Source organism: Xyrauchen texanus, chromosome 6 (genome assembly GCF_025860055.1).
Source record: "Xyrauchen texanus isolate HMW12.3.18 chromosome 6, RBS_HiC_50CHRs, whole genome shotgun sequence".
Taxonomy (NCBI): Eukaryota; Metazoa; Chordata; class Actinopteri; order Cypriniformes; family Catostomidae; genus Xyrauchen; species Xyrauchen texanus.
In genome coordinates this window covers 14,222,514-14,241,481 of record NC_068281.1, presented here as the reverse complement: position 1 = coordinate 14,241,481, position 18,968 = coordinate 14,222,514, and the positions used below count along the sequence as shown (strand labels likewise).

The 18,968-nt window shown below is 38.6% G+C and overlaps 1 protein-coding gene across 1 annotated transcript; it reads left to right on the top strand.

The window, feature by feature from the left end:
* The first annotated feature begins 407 nt into the window (after positions 1 to 407).
* Positions 408 to 13,028, top strand: LOC127645213 (sal-like protein 3). The gene is made up of 3 exons (XM_052128756.1): positions 408 to 478; positions 3,771 to 7,348; positions 9,673 to 13,028. The coding sequence occupies exons 2-3, from the start codon at positions 4,097 to 4,099 to the stop codon at positions 9,805 to 9,807; spliced, it is 3,387 nt and encodes a 1,128-aa protein (XP_051984716.1). The 5' UTR covers positions 408 to 478; positions 3,771 to 4,096; the 3' UTR covers positions 9,808 to 13,028.
* The last annotated feature ends 5,940 nt before the right edge of the window (positions 13,029 to 18,968 follow it).

The window sequence follows — 18,968 nt, the reverse complement described above, 5'->3', positions numbered from 1 at the left end:
CAAGGCGTTTAAGGTCTCGATAATTACTCTGCAGACAGACAGAGTGCGGATCGGACCGACAGACTCGCGGACAGACATTCGTCGATGCTGCAGCGCTAGTCTGCTCAACAAAGACGCAGGCCGCAGAGAGAGCCATTTTACAAAAATCGAGTAGAACAGCGAGGAAGGGAGGGGTAGACTATGGGAACGACAGGAATTGGTAAATGCCATTTTTCGATATCGTAATGTACGAACAACCCAAACATAAAACAATGGATGAAAATTGACCAGTCACGACTACAGCAGATTCTACCGTGTAGATACTAAAGACAATACAGCAAATAAATAATTTAGCTGTCGAACTGGCTGCTGTGAAACCCGACTGCGCATCTTGGTGGCAACATGCCGGAACAGCAATGATGATATTCCGAGCCAGACGCTGAGCGTCTCATTCTGTTTTGTAATTTCACAAACAGCTGTGAAATACAATCGTCTTTTGGTAAGTAGCGCTGTGTATTTACACAATTTACAATACTGCTACTAGATGTGTCAACTGCGACGAAGTATTTCATGTAGTCACAGTAAATATGAATCATAACTGGTTATGATCATAGAGCGCGCGCCCGTGGACGCAACAGGTCGCGTGTACAGTAGATGATCCCGCCTGCATTTGGCTGACGTAATTATGACATTTGTATTAGAGTTTCACTTGGTTTGTAACTGCTTGCTAAATACAGCATTGCGTTTTGGCATACTATGACGTTAATAATAAAATCTTGAGTTTATCAATACATTCAAGCACTGATAATTGTTAGTCCCTGGCCGTCTGACGTTTTTATTTAAGTGTCTCATTTGTAAAATGTGTGTACATGTGTAACTACAATACACAACTTTATGCAGTGAAAGCCAAATTAGCTATTTAAAAATAGAAGCATACATCATAATTTTGAGGACATTCCTGTGTTATGGCATTCTGAAACAAATGCAATGACATAATGTATTGTGCTAGACTGAATTGAACATCTCTAAAAAAAACAAAACAACAAGAAACACCTCTAAATTACTCTAGATATTGTTTTAATTCTTCCATCTGTTAATGATTTTTTATTAATACAGTGAAAGCAGTCACATGAGATAATCTCTGTCCTTTGGGCCTCCAGATAAATCCTAAAAGGCCAAACTTAACACATGCATGTATGTGCAATCTTGCCTTTCTTAAGAGTAGTTTAAGGATTTAAAATCATATTTTGGGGTGTATTCATGTTCTAAATCATATTTTGCGGTATTACGGTTCAGTAAATAGTCTTAATGTGATTGATCGCCAAAAAATTGAATGTCTGTCATTATTTACTCGCCCTATTGTTGTTCAAAACCTGTATCCATTTATTTCATCCATGGTATTCAAAAGGAGATTTTAGGCAGTATGTTAGTATCATTCAGCATTCACTTTGATTACATCTTTTTTCCTTACAATTAAAGTGAATGGTGACTGAGGATTTCATTTTGTCTAACATCATTTGGGTGAGCTATTTATTTATTTTTTAATATTGATGTTGAAAGTCAGGTTTGAGATGTACATATTGAATTGAGAGTGACATTACAAAATATTCAAGTATGATAATTATTAATAAATATAAAAAATCTATAGGTTACAAAAATCAGGCTACTGTATATAGGCTTATTCAAAAATGTAATTTAGTGTTCACCCATGTACACTTTATTTATAGGCTACTACATCTCAGATGTTTTTTTTTTTTTTTTAAGATTCAGGGAACACCTTAAAACTAGGGGCATGTAAGGAAAAGGAGGGGTGTATGCATGAGTAAGTGGTGTTCTGCGTTATTTGAATGCAAATGTAGCGAGAGAACAAGCTGAGACTGTGTTTGAGAGAAAAATGGAGAAAAGATGTGGAGAGTTGTCTTTGGATTTTAGATTTTACACTGAATAGACACAGATTTAGTTTGCCAGTGCTTACTTCTGAGACATTGCCTTCTCATGTCTGTACTTGCCATTTGGCCCTTTAGTTTTTTATTATAATAATACTTTGATTTGATTGATTCTCAGAGAAGATAAAAATGCATTGTAATTTAAATCATAGAGAAAGATTTTCAATCTTGTTCAGCCCATGGGCCAATTAGTAATTGACTGTCTCTTGCATCATGTCATGCCGGAAGCAGAAAAGACCTCAGCACACTTTCAGCCCAATGCTCAAGACTTCATTGCTTCTCCAAAATGGTAAGAAATGTGTAATATGCTGAACTAGAGTTTTGAGGTGGACAACACTGGAAAAAGAAGGAGCCACTTGAGTGCTGTTACTTCAATGGCATAATACTTCATTGTCTCCATAAGGCTTTATGGCCATGCAGTGAGGCATTAACTGCCAGGAACTATGTGAGTTCTTCAAGTACAACATTTATGCATTACTGCTTTGTGTTCTATGTGTTCTTATGAAAAACATGATGTTTTTTTGGATATGGCTCCTATGCTTAAGGTTACTTATTTTACAGTAAGCAGTCTAGCTGATTTTGTAGCGATTAACAAAGGCACTTAAGCTCCCTGACCTTTCAGGCTTCATTGGACTAGGCCATACGTTTTGTTTAAATAAATATGTAATAGCATACATTCACTCTCTCTTTGTGTGTGTGTGTGTGTGTGTTTAGGGTGGGTAGGTGGGTCGTTTAAGGGGTTTGTAAATTTTGTGACAAGGTTCATTGTCCATGTTCCTGTGTTGCTGTGGAAACAAAGTTGGCTGTTAGCTGTGCAAAGAGCATTGTAAGCTTGTGGAGGGATGGGATTTCAGATCAGAGAGAGTGAGGTGATAAAGAGAGGGGAGGGGAGGGGAGGGGAGGGGAGAGACACCCATAGTCAAGACTGTCTGAAGTTTTGGGGAACAAAAGGTAAAAATTAAACAGGACAGAACTTCTTAATTAATTATACAAATAAATACATATAGTTACAAACAAGATGTGAGGCAGATTTTTAACCTCAGTTACCATTCACTTTCATTGTCTTGAAAAAGATGTTACGAAATGAAAGTTGACTGTGGCTAACATTCAGCCTTTTATGTTCCATGGAAAAAAAAAGTAATACAGGGTTGGAACAACATGAGTGTTTGAAGACAGGATTTTCATATTTGGGTGAACTATTGCTTATTATTCAATGTTCACATGTTAAAGAAGATGGGGGCTCAGGTGGCACAATGGGTGCCATCGATTGGAGCCTCAGTCAGTATTCCTGAAATTACTCTTTGTTGACCTTTTACAGAATTACAGCATTTCAAAGAGTGTCAGCCAGAAGTAAACTCTTAGTTTGTTGGCCTCAAACAACAACCGAAAGAAAAATACAAAGACTAGAATCTAGTAATTATATTTGAAGTTTCATAAGACTAAATGCCTCTGGATTTATAAGTTTATAATTGCCATGACAACAATATGTGCTGATAACAATCAATACATTTGTAAAGCAAGTTAAAGTAAAAATAAAATGGAATTAAAAAGTCTGCATCATTTATATTACCTGTTTGTATAATGATTTATTAAACAAACAGAAAATGCAAACTGTTCTACTGATAATTCACTACATTTACTGTACGGATTTTGGATCTTTATAAATATGATAATGTCTATCAGTGTTGCTTTTATTATTGAAATGTATTGGGCTTAAGTTTTAAACATTAGACTAGTAGAATCCAAAGTACAATAATATTTATATAGCCCACAGCAATGTCATTGCTAATATCTTATGATGATGGCTTATATTGTTGGGTAAATGTTCTTTCTCTGATTTCTCAGAGGAAGAGTTGGCATTGAAGTCCTTCACCTCTCTTCTTGCAAAGAACGCTTCCTGCTCTACCTCATCCTACAACTCAGATCTGCAAATCTTCCTTGAGCCTAAACCCACCTGTAGGGAAGCTCACAACACCCACTCTGGCCATCGCAACCCACCCTGACTCTCATATCTCCTGCCAACTCATAACATTTCCTGTAGACCTCAAAGAGTGTCATCTGGTCAAATTCCTGACACCCCACAATCCTGCTTTTCTAGCCATTCTTCTAAACAGTGTATTTACACCACTGAACCAACTGTGCTCCCTACCTACAACCACACCCAATCACTCATGGCTTCTCCAAAGTTAGGTGTGTCAGCTACTACAACCTTATCTTCATCATCCTCTTCTGCTGCTTCTCTCTGCGCACTTCCACATCCTGGAAGTCCCAGTCCTTTGCCTGGAGGTCCCCCAAGCCCAGTTACACCTTCTTCCAGCCCAAGTACAGTACCTCCAGCCCCAGCATGTGCACCTGTCAGCATCGCATTCATCCTTGAAGAGCTACGTGTGCTGCAGCAGAGGCAAATCCATCAGATGCAGATGACTGAAGAGATCTGTAAGCAAGTATTAAGGCTGGGAGGAGCTTCTTGTGAACTGGATTCAATGCCATTCATACTACCCCCTCTGCCACAGCTCTGTTTGAAGGTTTCTGAAAGCAACCCCAAACCCTCTCTGCAAAGCTCATCACCTCCCCCTACATCTGTGGCTCCCCTTTTGGCCTGTGTATCATCCTTGTTTCCCTCCCAGACCACCACTAAGTCCTCCAAGCATGCACACTCTCTTTTGAATGTCTTACGCCCCCATAAAACACAGTTTGACAGTGGGGTAATTACTCCAGCAAACTTTACCAGTCATACAAGTACTCACTCTTCCACATCCTCACTAATATCCACATCTGCTACCATAAACTATCCACTCACACCTTCCCTTTGCCTACCAGCCCAAAATGCATATGAGAAAGCATCTGACATCACAGAAGCCAGAGGGAAGAGTTGTCTGACTTTCCCAAACCAAGCTATGCAAGCAGCTGCTGCCCCTTCAGCCCCCTCACTGGATCCAAAACTATCTGTGCAAGAAGGTACAACTTTAACATCAGGGCGTATGCAGCATGCATGTCGCTTTTGTCGGAAGATCTTCAGCAGTGATTCATCCCTGCAGATACACTTGCGCTCACACACAGGGGAACGTCCATACCAGTGCCCAATATGTTTCAGTCGATTCACCACACGAGGGAATCTCAAGGTCCACTTCTTGCGGCATCGTGAGCAAAACCCTGAACTCTCTTTTTCTTTGTTTCCCTGTTCCCTATTTGGATCTGTGACAGGGGGGTCAATGACAGGATCAGCACAAACTCAAACTATTTCCTCAACCAACATGAGTGCTGCTCAGAGGCATCAGAAACTGCAAGAAGGGGATGGTCTATGTGGTGAGAATCTTGAGGGTGCTACTGCTTTACCACATACCACAACATCATCTCTGCCTCCAAGTATTGATTTGGCCCTGCTGACCACTGCACACTCTCTCCTTCAGTTCAACCGTGCTGCTGCTGCTGCAGCTGCCGCAGCCTCTAAATCCTCTACCTCTTCAGTTACATCCTCATCCTCTTCCTCTCTTGCCTCCACCCTTCTTTCATCCCCTGCCTCATCCACATCATCTGCTGCTGGTGTGTTTAAAGGAGTGAAACAACAGTGCTTTGATGAGAACACCCCTCCACTACCTACCCTACTCCCCCATTCTGCTTATTCACAGCTTGCCAGCTTACCCAAAATCTTCTTCCCGGCATCTTCAAGCCACCATCATCCTGGCCATGGTCTTTTGAGGCCCCCAACTACAACAGGATCCTTCCTTACAACCCCACAACAACAGATCACATTCCCTTTCACAGCCTCTTCCACTGCCACATCCATCTCAACCTCCGCCTTAACCTCAGACACATCAAAACTGCAGAAACTGGTGGAGAAGTTAGAGAAGCAACCTCATGATCAGTCCCACTGGGTTTCATCCTTTGGGAAATCTTCTGCCAGTAGCTACAGCACAGCAGGAGGTTTAAGCAATAACAGCAGTAGTTTAATGAGCACAAGAAGTTTCAGTACAAATGCAGTCACCTCACCTCCATCAACTTCAGTCCAGATACCATCATCTATTTTCAACAAGGAGTCCCCTTATCTGGGTCTTATGAATTCAGCTGGAGCACTTGCCCATAATCAGTGTAGTGTGTGTCTTCGAGTGCTAAGTTGCCCAAGAGCACTACGTTTGCACCAGGCTACCCATTTAGGTGAGCGCCCCTTCCCCTGCAAGCTGTGTGGTCGTTCCTTATCAACTAAAGGAAGCCTTCGAGCTCACCTTGCCACCCATCGAGCACGGCCACCAAGCAGTCGTGCACAAAATTCTTGCCCCTTATGTCAGCGAAAGTTTACTAATGCGCTTGTGCTGCAACATCATATTCGCATGCATTTAGGAGGACAGCTACCACCAGAGCATCTGCCTGAAATTTCAATGGAAAGTGATACTTTGTCCCATTCCCAGTCTATTGAACTCCCTACTTCAGAGATCAGCCCTAGGACTACTGATGTTCAGTTACCACATGCTGATAAAGAAACAGTTTTAGATTTGAAATGTTCCATTAGTAGTCATTCTGACCCCCTTGCGGTCAGTACTGCTCCCACAGTATGTCCTGTAACCTCCAGTCTACCTTGTTCACTGAGCCCAGGTCCCATACCACCTTTTGACCTAAGCCCTGACCCTACTCTGAATCTAACCACCCATTCACCTCCAACAGGCAGTGGAGATACCCCTGTCTTCCCTCTCAGTGTACCCTCTCCAGAAGAATCTGCTGACTGTCTTCTTCCTTCCACTACCCACTCAATCTCTGCAACAACTGGTTCTTCTGCCTTTGATGAACTATATTTTGAATGTTCCAGCAACACTGCCTTCCTAGGTGATAAAAAAATGTCCTGCTCCTCTGTTTCAATGAAAGCCAGTCCACACAGCGATGACTGTGAATTTAGTGAAAATAGATCTCCCTTGCCTATTCCTGCATCAAGATCACAGTTGGAAGATCTTTTTAGTATACAAGCTTGTCATACATCAAAAGATCCTCTACCACATCCAGCATCAGAACTACTGGAGCCTGACCAAGGCCATGTTGAAACATCCAGTTCAATCGCCCAAGAGTTTTGTGAGGATGAAAATAATGAAGATAAAGCACACAAAACACCAAAGAATGCTCAAAGGGGAACTCCAGATTTGAGTATTAATGCAAATATAGTATCAGACACTTTAAACAAGACAATTGAGGATGCAGCTGTGACTGTGCCAGAGGAGCTTGACACACAAGCTGCAAAGACCATAAAGGAAGCTCACTGTAGTTTAATTGCAAAGGATAAAGCTGACCTTAAAGATACAACTGGAACTGAAAAGAATAGAACAGAATCAACTGTATGCCTATCACTGACTCCCAGTCTTCCATCTCCCATGCCAGAGAGAAAAACCTACCACTGTTCTGAATGTGGAAAAGAGTATGCAAGTCGCAGTGGATTGAAGGTGAGAGGCCTTGTTGAATTAATTAAAGTGAGACGTTATTGTCGTCCCATGCAAATATACAGTTTAATTTTAAACAAATTCTGAAAATGAAAATCCTGAAAGTTACTCAAGAGATTTTAAGTTAAATCTTGGTGTAATTTGAGAGTGATATATATATATATATATATATTAGGGCTGCCCCCGACCAAAGATTTTCCTCGTCGACTAGTTGCCGTTAATTTAAGCCATTAGTCGACTAGTCACACGTTTATGATTTTAATTTAATTACTTATAATATATATATATAAATATATATATATATATATATATATATATATATATATATATATATATATATATATATATATATATATATATATATATATATATATATATTGGAGGGCATCGGAAAATGATTTGAGGTCCAGGGCTGAGAAAGTATGTTATAAGTAACATTGCTTACACTGTTCTACATTACAGAGAAAAACTAAACTGTAATAATGAGCCTTTAAAATATAAATTTTACAAGTGCACACACAAAGCGAGCTGCAATGACACCGGCCAAAGCGGTAATGATTCTGAATGTGACAGAAAAACCAGCAAGGAGACTGTCTGAACATTTTGTTAATTTATAGAGAGAAATGCATATTAGGGTTGCGCTGACAGACGATGATCTCGGGGATTAGCGATGGTCAGAGTGAATAAAGCCTTTTTCCAAATCTCCCTAATTTTATATATATAAAAGTATAACGTTATTATTATTATTAGGCTATTATTATTATTATCAAATTCATATTACAAATAATTTGCCAGTAAACACACAGACACGCGCTTGAAGAAAGTTTTAAGAGCAGATGACAGAAAAGCCATCTATGCGCATGTATAATATAATGTTTGTATGGAGGCGGGCAGTCTAGTGGAACCCGCTCATGTAAAAGGTTCTCACTTTTTCTTTGTTTCTGTCTTATGATTTAAAATGAAAAAACATTTTGTTGCAAGAACAGTATCGTCTATAAGTGCTATAAATGACCTCAAACATGTCAGCTCCGGAGGTGCTTTATTTCCTCAGAGCAGTTCATTGTGGTCACAACTCTGCAGCCTGTACATCTTTGACTAAATCATAAAATAATACAAAAACATGATTTATATTTCAGTGATTATTATCATCATTATAATTATTATGTATACATTTATAATAGTTTTTAATGTCTTCATTTATGTAAGTAATTTTCCGCCTGCATGTTTAGATGGATACTTGCCTGATGGTAAATGGAACGGTGTTACTTTTTAGCACTTTTAGCACTTCATTATTTGATTTGCTTTTGAGTTTCTTTTGGAGTGCAGTTTGAATTTAGAAATGTGTTTGATTTAAGTTTTTTGTTTTTTAAACAAATTAATTTAATTTTCAATGCAAAATCACTAAAGCAAGAATTTTCACTGATCCCTCAGCCCCGGATGGATATTGAATTGGATATTGCGATATATATATATATATTATTACATCGCAATAACCATATTGTAAAGGAGGGAACAAAACAAATTTATTCACACACAATGTACAACAAAAAATTTTTCCAGTTTAATTTTTGTTAAAATGAATAAAAAATAAAGTTCAAAGTTTGAAATCAAGGTGTCTTGCTTTAATGTTCAGGCTTAATCCTAACCCTGCTTAACGAAAATTATCCCATAGTACCACCTAGTGTCCAACCAGTGGTAATACCGGAGTTCACCATTTTCTAGAGGAGTTTATTTTTCTGCGACCAACCGACCAATCACAACTTGGTCGACCAAGACTCTTCACGTTTACTAATGTTTGGTCTACTATCAGGAGGCAGCCCTACTATATATATATATATATATATATATATATATATATATATATATATATATATATATATATATATATATATATATATATATATATATATATATATATATATATACACACACACACACACACACACGTACGGAAGAGGATTAGGGCCAAGCAGTAATAAAAAAAATAAAGCCATCTCAAGATTAAAGTCATTATAATGCGAGATTAAACTCGTTAAATTTCGAGAAAAAAGTCGAAATACAATCTTGAGAATAAACTCATTAAATATCGAGAATAAAGTCGTTGTGTTTCGAGAAAAAACTCGTCGATATTTAATGAGTTTATTCTCAAGATTGTATTTCGACTTTTTTCTCAAAATTTAACGAGTTTAATCTCGCATTATAATGACTTTAATCTCGAGATGATTTTATTTTTTTATTATTGCTTGGCCCTAATCCTCTTCCGTACACACATGTATAATCTTATATGGATAAATAAATATACAGTATAATCTTTTTATAACTTCTAGGGACATATGAAGCATCATGGAGGATTTGTCAAGGCTACTCGAGCTCCTGCTAAAACGAAGGGCCCAGAGAGAGAGTTGCGTCAGGAGCGGTCAGAAATACACCATGAGTCTCTTCTACCACCTGGGCATCAGTGAGCTTCTTGAACAATACCAAGCCCTCCTTAACATCAGCACATGTCAGAGCTTTTCACATTTTCGCTTCTTGTTTTCAAGGAGAATGGGACAAAGTTTTGAAATTAATGTAATAGAAGACATAGGAACCTGAAGGATATTATGGATCTTGATCTTGATTTTAGACTGCTTCCACACATGTAAACATGCACACACTAAACATATACATGGCCATTTCTTGGCTTAATTACAATTAAAAATGCACCCAGATCATACTGTAATATTAAAATACCTGCATTGTGCATTTTTAATATACAGTATGTGATACATTTATGTAAGTGCCCTGTAACTGCAGTCAAATCTTGGAACGTAATGCTTAAAAATATCTTGTAGTACTTCCTTCAGTATCATGTGATGTTCTTTTTGATGGCTTAAAACTGTTCTGTTAGTGTAAAGATGTCATGATGTTTTGTTTGTTTATATCAAAGTGATCTTGTAGAGGTAGCTAAAAAATAGCATTGTTTAAGGAACAGATAGAAAATTAAGTCATTATTCACTGAAAATCCTGTCCTCTGCCATTGCTCTGAAATTTCATTTGTGATTGCACATTCAAACTTGGTGCCACCTCGATAAATATCATGCCAAGTTTGATTTCACTGATGTTAAACACCTATGGTTCTCACCTGTCAATATGTGCAATCGGTTGAACATACGCAAGCATGAATGAGATTTGCAAAGCTATATGGCAGAGGGTAAACTTTTTATGCAAATAATGATTTAAATATCAGTAAAATACACTCACCTAAAGGATTATTAGGAACACCATACTAATACTGTGTTTGACCCCCTTTCGCCTTCAGAACTGCCTTAATTCTACGTGGCATTGATTCAACAAGGTGCTGAAAGCATTCTTTAGAAATGTTGGCCCATATTGATAGGATAGCATCTTGCAGTTGATGGAGATTTGTGGGATGCACATCCAGGGCACGAAGCTCCCGTTCCACCACATCTCCCAAAGATGCTCTGTTGGGTTGAGATCTGGTGACTGTGGGGGCCATTTTTGTACAGTGAACTCATTGTCATGTTCAAGAAACCAATTTGAAATGATTCGAGCTTTGTGACATGGTGCATTATCCTGCTGGAAGTAGCCATCAGAGGATGGGTACATGGTGGCCATAAAGGGATGGACATGGTCAGAAACAATGCTCAGGTAGGCCGTGGCATTTAAACGATGCCCAATTGGCACTAAGGGGCCTAAGTGTGCCAAGAAAACATCCCCCACACCATTACACCACCACCACCAGCTTGCACAGTGGTAACAAGGCATGATGGATCCATGTTCTCATTCTGTTTACGCCAAATTCTGACTCTACCATCTGAATGTCTCAACAGAAATCGAGACTCATCAGACCAGGCAACATTTTTCCAGTCTTCAACTGTCCAATTTTGGTGAGCTCTTGCAAATTGTAGCCTCTTTTTCCTATTTGTAGTGGAGATGAGTGGTACCCGGTGGGGTCTTCTGCTGTTGTAGCCCATCCGCCTCAAGGTTGTGCGTGTAGTGGCTTCACAAATGCTTTGCTGCATACCTCGGTTGTAACCATAGGCGGAAATCGCGGGGGGGTCGGGGGGGTCAGGACCCCCCATATCTGAGGGTTGTACCCCCTAAAATATCATTAAAATATGTGTATTGTAAATAGTATAATGATATATTCTTAAAATAATTGTTTAAGAAATAAAATAATACAAATGCAAACGGGGCAACAACAAAAAAACCCTTGGTGTCCCCTTCAAAAATTGCTCTTGAGAATTGTTATGTTTATTGTCCCCCACACCCCCCCCAACATTTTGATGAAATTTTCGCCCCTGGTTGTAACGAGTGGTTATTTCAGGCAAAGTTACTCTTCTATCAGCTTGAATCAGTCGGCCCATTCTCCTCTGACCTCTAGCATCAACAAGGCATTTTCGCCCACAGGACTGCCACATACTGGATGTTTTTCCCTTTTCACACCATTCTTTGTAAACCCTAGAAATGGTTGTGCGTGAAAATCCCAGTAACTGAGCAGATTGTGAAATACTCAGACCGGCCCGTCTGGCACCAACAACCATGCCACGCTCAAAATTGCTTAAATCACCTTTCTTTCCCATTCTGACATTCAGTTTGGAGTTCAGGAGATTGTCTTGACCAGGACCACACCCCTAAATGCATTGAAGCAACTGCCATGTGATTGGTTGATTAGATAATTGCATTAATGAGAAATTGAACAGGTGTTCCTAATAATCCTTTAGGTGAGTGTATATAAATAATAATAAAAAAGGCTAGTGAACTATTACTTTAACCATAAAGAACAACAATATTTGAAAATATATATGCTGAGATTTGAATAAAACTCAGTAAATGGATGATCCAATTTGAAGTGTACAGTATTTAACATAAAAATTCATAATTACATTTTTATTGAATCTTAATTTGGTCAAACTGTGGCCCTATGTGGATGTAATTAACCTTTAGCCTGAAATACAAGCTCCTACCAATTATTGATATATACTAAAATGCTTTGGCACAACCTTTAAGATTTTGATAGCTATGGTGAAAGAATATATCATACTTTCATAGTTAATGTTTTCAGGGGCGTCGGACTGGGGGGGTAAAGGGTACCGAGTACCCAGGGCCCGAGGCAGGGGGGGGCCCTTAGAAGTCAGTTTTCTATAAATACATATTTGGTACGGGGGCCCAGCAAGATGGTTTGTACCCAGGGCCCAAAATTTGGTGCTACGCCCCTGAATGTTTTATACTTGTACTAAATCTTTTGGCTTTTAATTGAAGTTATGGAACAGTTGGACTAGTTCTAAAATGAAGAAAACACCATAAATATAGCCTGTCAACCTATAGTATAGGATGTCTATTGTGTTCAGGTTTGTCTTGTTCAACTGTTCACTACTAGATAAAATACTGTTTTTGACACCAACTAGACTAAAGAGTTAGTTGAGGCTGTCATGCCTGTATCTTAGTCAGAGTTAGCGATTGTTAAGTGTATCTATTGAAAAGTCAAAAATATATTGACTCATTCTGAGATTAACCATTATCTTAAAGACATTTCAAATTTTCTTGGTGGCAATGTTTGTTTCTTTGGTGGTGTTTGTTCTTTGTCTGGATACGTTTACATGAAATTATTCCCTAATGTTTATTGCTTAGAAATTAATTGGGTGTATGTGTCTGACTGTAGTTGTAATTTCATAGTACAGATGAAATCGAAAAGTAAATAAAAACCAGTGTAATCATGAAAAGAACCATTAGCTATTCTTTAATTATATATTGTTGATATCACACACATTCTATTGTACAGAAATGTATATAACTTCCACAGTGATCTTACTCTTCCTTGGTGGTCTGAGGAAAACTGTTGTCTTCTCACATAGACATCCCTAATCCATTTTCTCCCTCACAAAATAAAACTTCTCTGCATTGCTTCTGTGTGTACCACATCAAGTGCAGTGAGGGAGAAACTGGAGAAAGCATTGTCAATCCGTCTGAAGATTGTCCTCTAATCTCCTGCACCATGACAACCGAGCAGAGGCACATTAGATGGACAAAGGAAAAGTTGAAAAAGTTAACCACTCTCACTGGTATGTTCTTGTTTAGCAAATATAGCAGAAATATTGTTTTGATTTTGAAATTTTTGTATACCTTTGCAAAGAAGACAATGAGGTACTCTAATTCTGTCAGCCAAAATGTGCTGTGGTCACAAGTCTGAGCTTGCAGTCAAGTCATTTTTATTTGTATAGTGCTTTTCACAACAAACATAGTTTCAAAGCAGCTTTACAGAAATTCATGCATTAAGACTTTATAGATTTTACAGTTTCATTTTCTGTTAGAGTCATCATTCTGTAGTTTGATTAAATATGATATAAATTGTGTATAAAAATAAATAATTATATAATAATTGTGTTTAGAACCGAAGTGATCATGCCGAAGGTGATTGTGACAAGGAACGCAAATCTCCATAAGATGTTGGTTAGAGAAAAATAACCTTGGGAGAAACTAGGCTCCCTGTGGGGGCCAGTTCCCCTGTGGCTAACATCATGAATATAATGAAGTATTACTTATGTGCAGCGCAAGTCATGGTTTAAAATTATTAAACTAAGTAAGTGTTAAGGGCCAGTGTTTAAACAAAGATTTTGTATAAACTGTAAGATTAATTACTTTGAAGTCCATCCTGGACTAACTACAGAAGTTTAGATAGATGCATTATCCTTTGTTAGTTGGCTGATGAAGGATTTTTTTTTGGCAATTCATTGATAGTCTATGTATTCCATTTCCGAGTGTAATCCATCATTAGACCAAGGTGATGCAGGCAGAGATGAGTGAGGTGCATCACAGTTCCACAGGCCAGTCATTTCGGTGAGGTCTATCCTAAATCCAAGGTTCAGGCAGTGGCATATGAAGCATCCCTTGTCTTACAGTTGGAGTTGGCATCAGTTAATTCTCTGAAATCCATCATAATAGACTGAAGTGATGTCTGGCTGGTACCGGCTGCATTTAGTCGTCATCACTCAGAGACACGTAGCAGTGGAGTCTGACTCCAAGCAGGAACGGAGCTGGATCTGGCCAGTTCTGGTGACCTTGTAATAGGAATACAGAGGTTCAGACAAGGATACAAATAGAATAATATTAGCTTAGATGCCATTCAATTTTTGCTGAGTCATAGATCATGATACATTTTCTGGTTCTGGCAGAGCTAACTAAAGCAGCCTAATTGTGAATTGATGGATAAATTAGGTGTATGCCTGGCTAAATAGATTAGTCTTTAGTCTAGACTTAAACTGAATGAGTGTATCTGTATCCCGAACAGTGTTAGGGAGACTATTCCATAGTTTAGGAGTCAAATAGGAAAAGGACCTGCCTCCTTTTGTGGAATTTGATATTGTAGGAACTATTAACAGGCCAGAATTTTGCGATTGTAATGAATGTGATGGAATATAGAGTGGTAGAAGGCCACTTAAATACAGAGGAGCTAGACCATTCAAAGCTTTGTACATAGTTAACAGAATGTTTTAATTAATATGAAATTTAACAGGAAGCCAATGCAACAACAATAAAATGAGGCCAATACTTTCTGTTCTTGGCTCTTGTCAGCACTCTGGCTGCTGCATTTTGAACAAAGTTTATTTATTTGACTTGCTGGACATCCTCTTAGTAATGCATTACAATAATCTATTCTTGAGGTCATGAATGCATTCATTAGTTTTTCATCACTTAGCTATATTACTGAGGTGGAAGAATGATGTTCTACAAACATTGGAAATTAGATTTTCAAAGGACAGATTGGTATCAAATATAACACCTAAATTCTTTGCTGTAGAAGACAATGTAACAGTACATCCATCAAGAGTCAAATTATATTTTAGCAGCTTATTTTTAGAGGTTATTGGTCCAATAATTAGTACCTCTGTTTTGTCAGAATTGGGTAGAAGGAAATTTCTTACCAATCCAATCTTTGATTTAATTGATTTGGAGAATTGTGAAATTTGTCGGGTTTTGAAGAAATATAAAGTTGGGTATCGTTGGCATAACAGTGGCAACTTATTTCACGATTCCTGATAATATCTCTCAGGGGAAACATATACTATATGGAGAAAAGCAGAGGCCCTAAATCTGATCCCTGTTGAACTCCATACTTAACTTTTGGTTGATTTGACAATTCCTCGTTTACATAGATTAAGTGGTAGCGGTCTGCTAAATAGGACCCAATCCATTCTAATGCTAGTCCACAAATGCCAACATAATTCTCAAGCCTGTTCAAGAGAATGTCCTGATCTATGGTGTTGAAGGCAGCACTAAGATCTAAAAGCACTAGAATAGAAATGCAGCCGCGATTAGAAAATAGAAGCAAGTCATTTGTAACTCTGACAAGTGCAGTCTCTACTGTGGTGGGGGCTAAATCCTGACTGAAAGTGCTAATATATACAAATCTCTGTAGAAATGAACATAGTTATGAGGATACTACCTTTTCTAGTATTTTCGACATAAATGGGAGATTTGAAATCAGTTTAATAACTGCCATTTTAAAGTTTCTTGGGATATGTCCTAAGGATAGCGAGTAGTTAATAATATTAAGAAGAGGTTCTGAGATTACAGGGAATACCTGTTTTAAGAGCTTAGTTTGCGGCCATTGGTGTATGAGTGTGAGTATGAATGTATGTGTGAATGGGTGATTGGGACACAGTGTAACGCGCTTTGTTAACCTCTAAGGTTAAATTTTTTTTTTTACAATTAGTGCTTTGGTTGAAAGAGATCTAATGTTTAGTAGCCCTATATTTATATGAAGTTTATCTTGGATTTTTGTTTTTTGTCATTTTCAAGTTTTACCGTAACCTAATTTTTTCAAAATAATTTAGTGTGAGTTTTGTGTTTGGTAGTTCGGGGAACAGACACAGTCTCTTATATGATATCTAGGTGATACAGTCTCTATTGTTGTAGTTTATGTGACCTGCGTGATGTCTCAAGCCAGCTATCATACATTCGGATTAGCCAGTTTGTCTGCTTCCTGACCTGGGACCCAGTTAGTCAAATACTATCACTATTAAGTCTATGAGCCAAATTTCTAGAGATGAGAGAAGCACCTTCCCTGGAGTGATGGAGTCCGTCCCGACCGAGTGGTGATGAGGTTTATAGTAGATTAGTGTCACGGAATGGCTGGATGTCTGAGTGGTGTCCGGAGAATAGCATAGGATTTATAGACAAATTGGAAGAGTTTTTGGGGTAGACCTGACCTGCTAAAAACCTCATCACCATGACATGCAGGGAGATGCCAGAACATATTACAGTGTCTGACATAGTTTTTGCAAGTTCACACATCTCTTTCACATTATCTCTAGTGATCTCAGACTGGCAAAGCTTAGTGCCTTCATGAATAACAATTTTGTAAAATCTACATTTAGTATTAGCCAGCACCTGTAAATTTGATCTGATATCAGATGCCTGAGCCCCAGATATGCTTTTAACAATAGTGTCTCTATTTCCACATTCCTTACAAATCAATTATTTGTCTTGACCGATAGGCTAAATGGAATACAACATGCACTGATAGGATTGCAACAGTGGGTGAGCGTGTTGCACCATAACATTTAAATATTGACAACACAAGACAAAAATACAATTTTATTTATCAGTGAGTAGCATATGTGTAGCCAATTAATATTTATAAGCTTATCTACAGATTTGTATATGACTTATATACAGTGTTGGTTAAGTTATTCAAAAAAGTAATCCACTACAAATTATTATCTAATTGTAATCACATGACTTGTTTGGAAAAGTAATCACATGACTAAATACTTTACTTTTAAGTTACTTTCTAAAATATATTGCAAAAAACGTAGTTTTTCCCAATCAACAAATTTAAATGTATGTCTATATTTCCTTCTTGTTCAGTGTGGCATGCATGTCATGCACTCAGAACCATACATTTATCCCTTACAATGAGTCGTTGGTGACTCTTCAACTGCTACTCAAATGCAAACAAACATACTGTACTTAAGAACATAATTTGTGTTTTATACATAAAAACGTCCCTTTTTCAGGACATTGTATTGTAAAGATAATCTTGTAAAAATCCAAATAACTTTAAAGATCTTTATTGTAAAGGGTTTAAACAATGTTTTCCATGCTTGTTCAATGAATCATAAATAATTAATGAACATGCATCTGTGGAACGGTCATTAAGACACTAACAGTTTACTGATGGTAGGCAATTAAGGTCACAGTTATAAAAACGTAGGACACTAAAGAGACCTTTCTACTGACTCTGAAAAGCACCAAAAGAAAGATGCCTAGGGTCCCTGCTCATCTGCGTGAATGTGCCTTAGGTATGCTGCATGGAGGCATGAGGACTGCAGATGTGGCCACAGAAATAAATTGCAATATCCATACTGTGAGACCCCTAAGGCAGCACTACAGGGAGACAGGAAGGTCTCGCAGTGGCATACCACATGTAAAAACACCTGCACAGGATCGCTACATCCAAATATCACACCTGCGGGACAGGTACAGGATGGCAACAACAACAGCCCAAGTTACATCAGGAATACACAATCCCTCCATCAGTGCTCAGACTGTCCGCAATAGGCTGAGAGAGGCTGAACTGAGGGCTTGTAGGCCAACAACGTCGCCCATAGGCACAAACCCACCTTCACTGGACCAACAGGACTGGCAAAAAGTGCTCTTAACTGACGAATCACGAAGGAATGAGCGTAACACCAAGGCCGTACTGCTTGATCTGTGCATGATTTCAGGACAGCAATGTCAGAGTTCTGCCATAGCCAGCGAAGAGCTAGGATCTCAATCACATTGAGCAGGTCTGGGACCTGTTGGATCGGAGGGTGAGGGCTAGGGCCAATCCACCCCCTTCCCCCACCCCACCCCCCTTTGTTCAAGGACACATAATTCCATTTCTGTTAGTCACATGCCTGTGAAACTTGTTCAGTTTATGTCTTAGTTGTTGAATCTTTTTATGTTCATACAAATATTTACACGTTAAGTTTGATGAAAATAAAAGCAGTTTAATCTGGATGAAGGAACACCACCTGCAACTCAACCCAGCCAAGAGCAAACTCCTTGTCTTTCCAGGCAACCCTGCTGTTGAACACAACATCACCGTGCAGCTGGGTACAACTACAGTATCGCCTTCCAAAACGGTCAGAAATCTAGGGGTAACAAGCTAAATTTCACAGACCACATCTCAAAGACTGCAAGATCATGTAGACTTACACTCTACAACATCAGGAAGATAAGACCCTTTCTATCTGAACATGCCACACAACTGCTTATTCAGTCACTTGTCATAACTAGACTGGACTACTGTAACTCTATCATTGCAGGCCTCCCTGCATGTACAATTAGACCTCTGAAAATGATCCAGAATGCAGCAGCGTCTGGTCTTTAATGAACCAAAGAGAGCACACGTTACACCACTCTTTGTCTCTCTCCAATGGCTGCCGGTTGATGCACGTATTAAATTCAAGGCTCTGATCTGTTTCCAGCATACCTAAAATTATTTCTGCAGAACTACACTCTCACCAGAAGCCTGCGGTCGGCTAATGAACGTCACCTTGTCGTACCAACACAAAGACGAACCAAAACACTTTCACTTTTTTTTTTTTTTTACATATTTTAATATATATAGGCC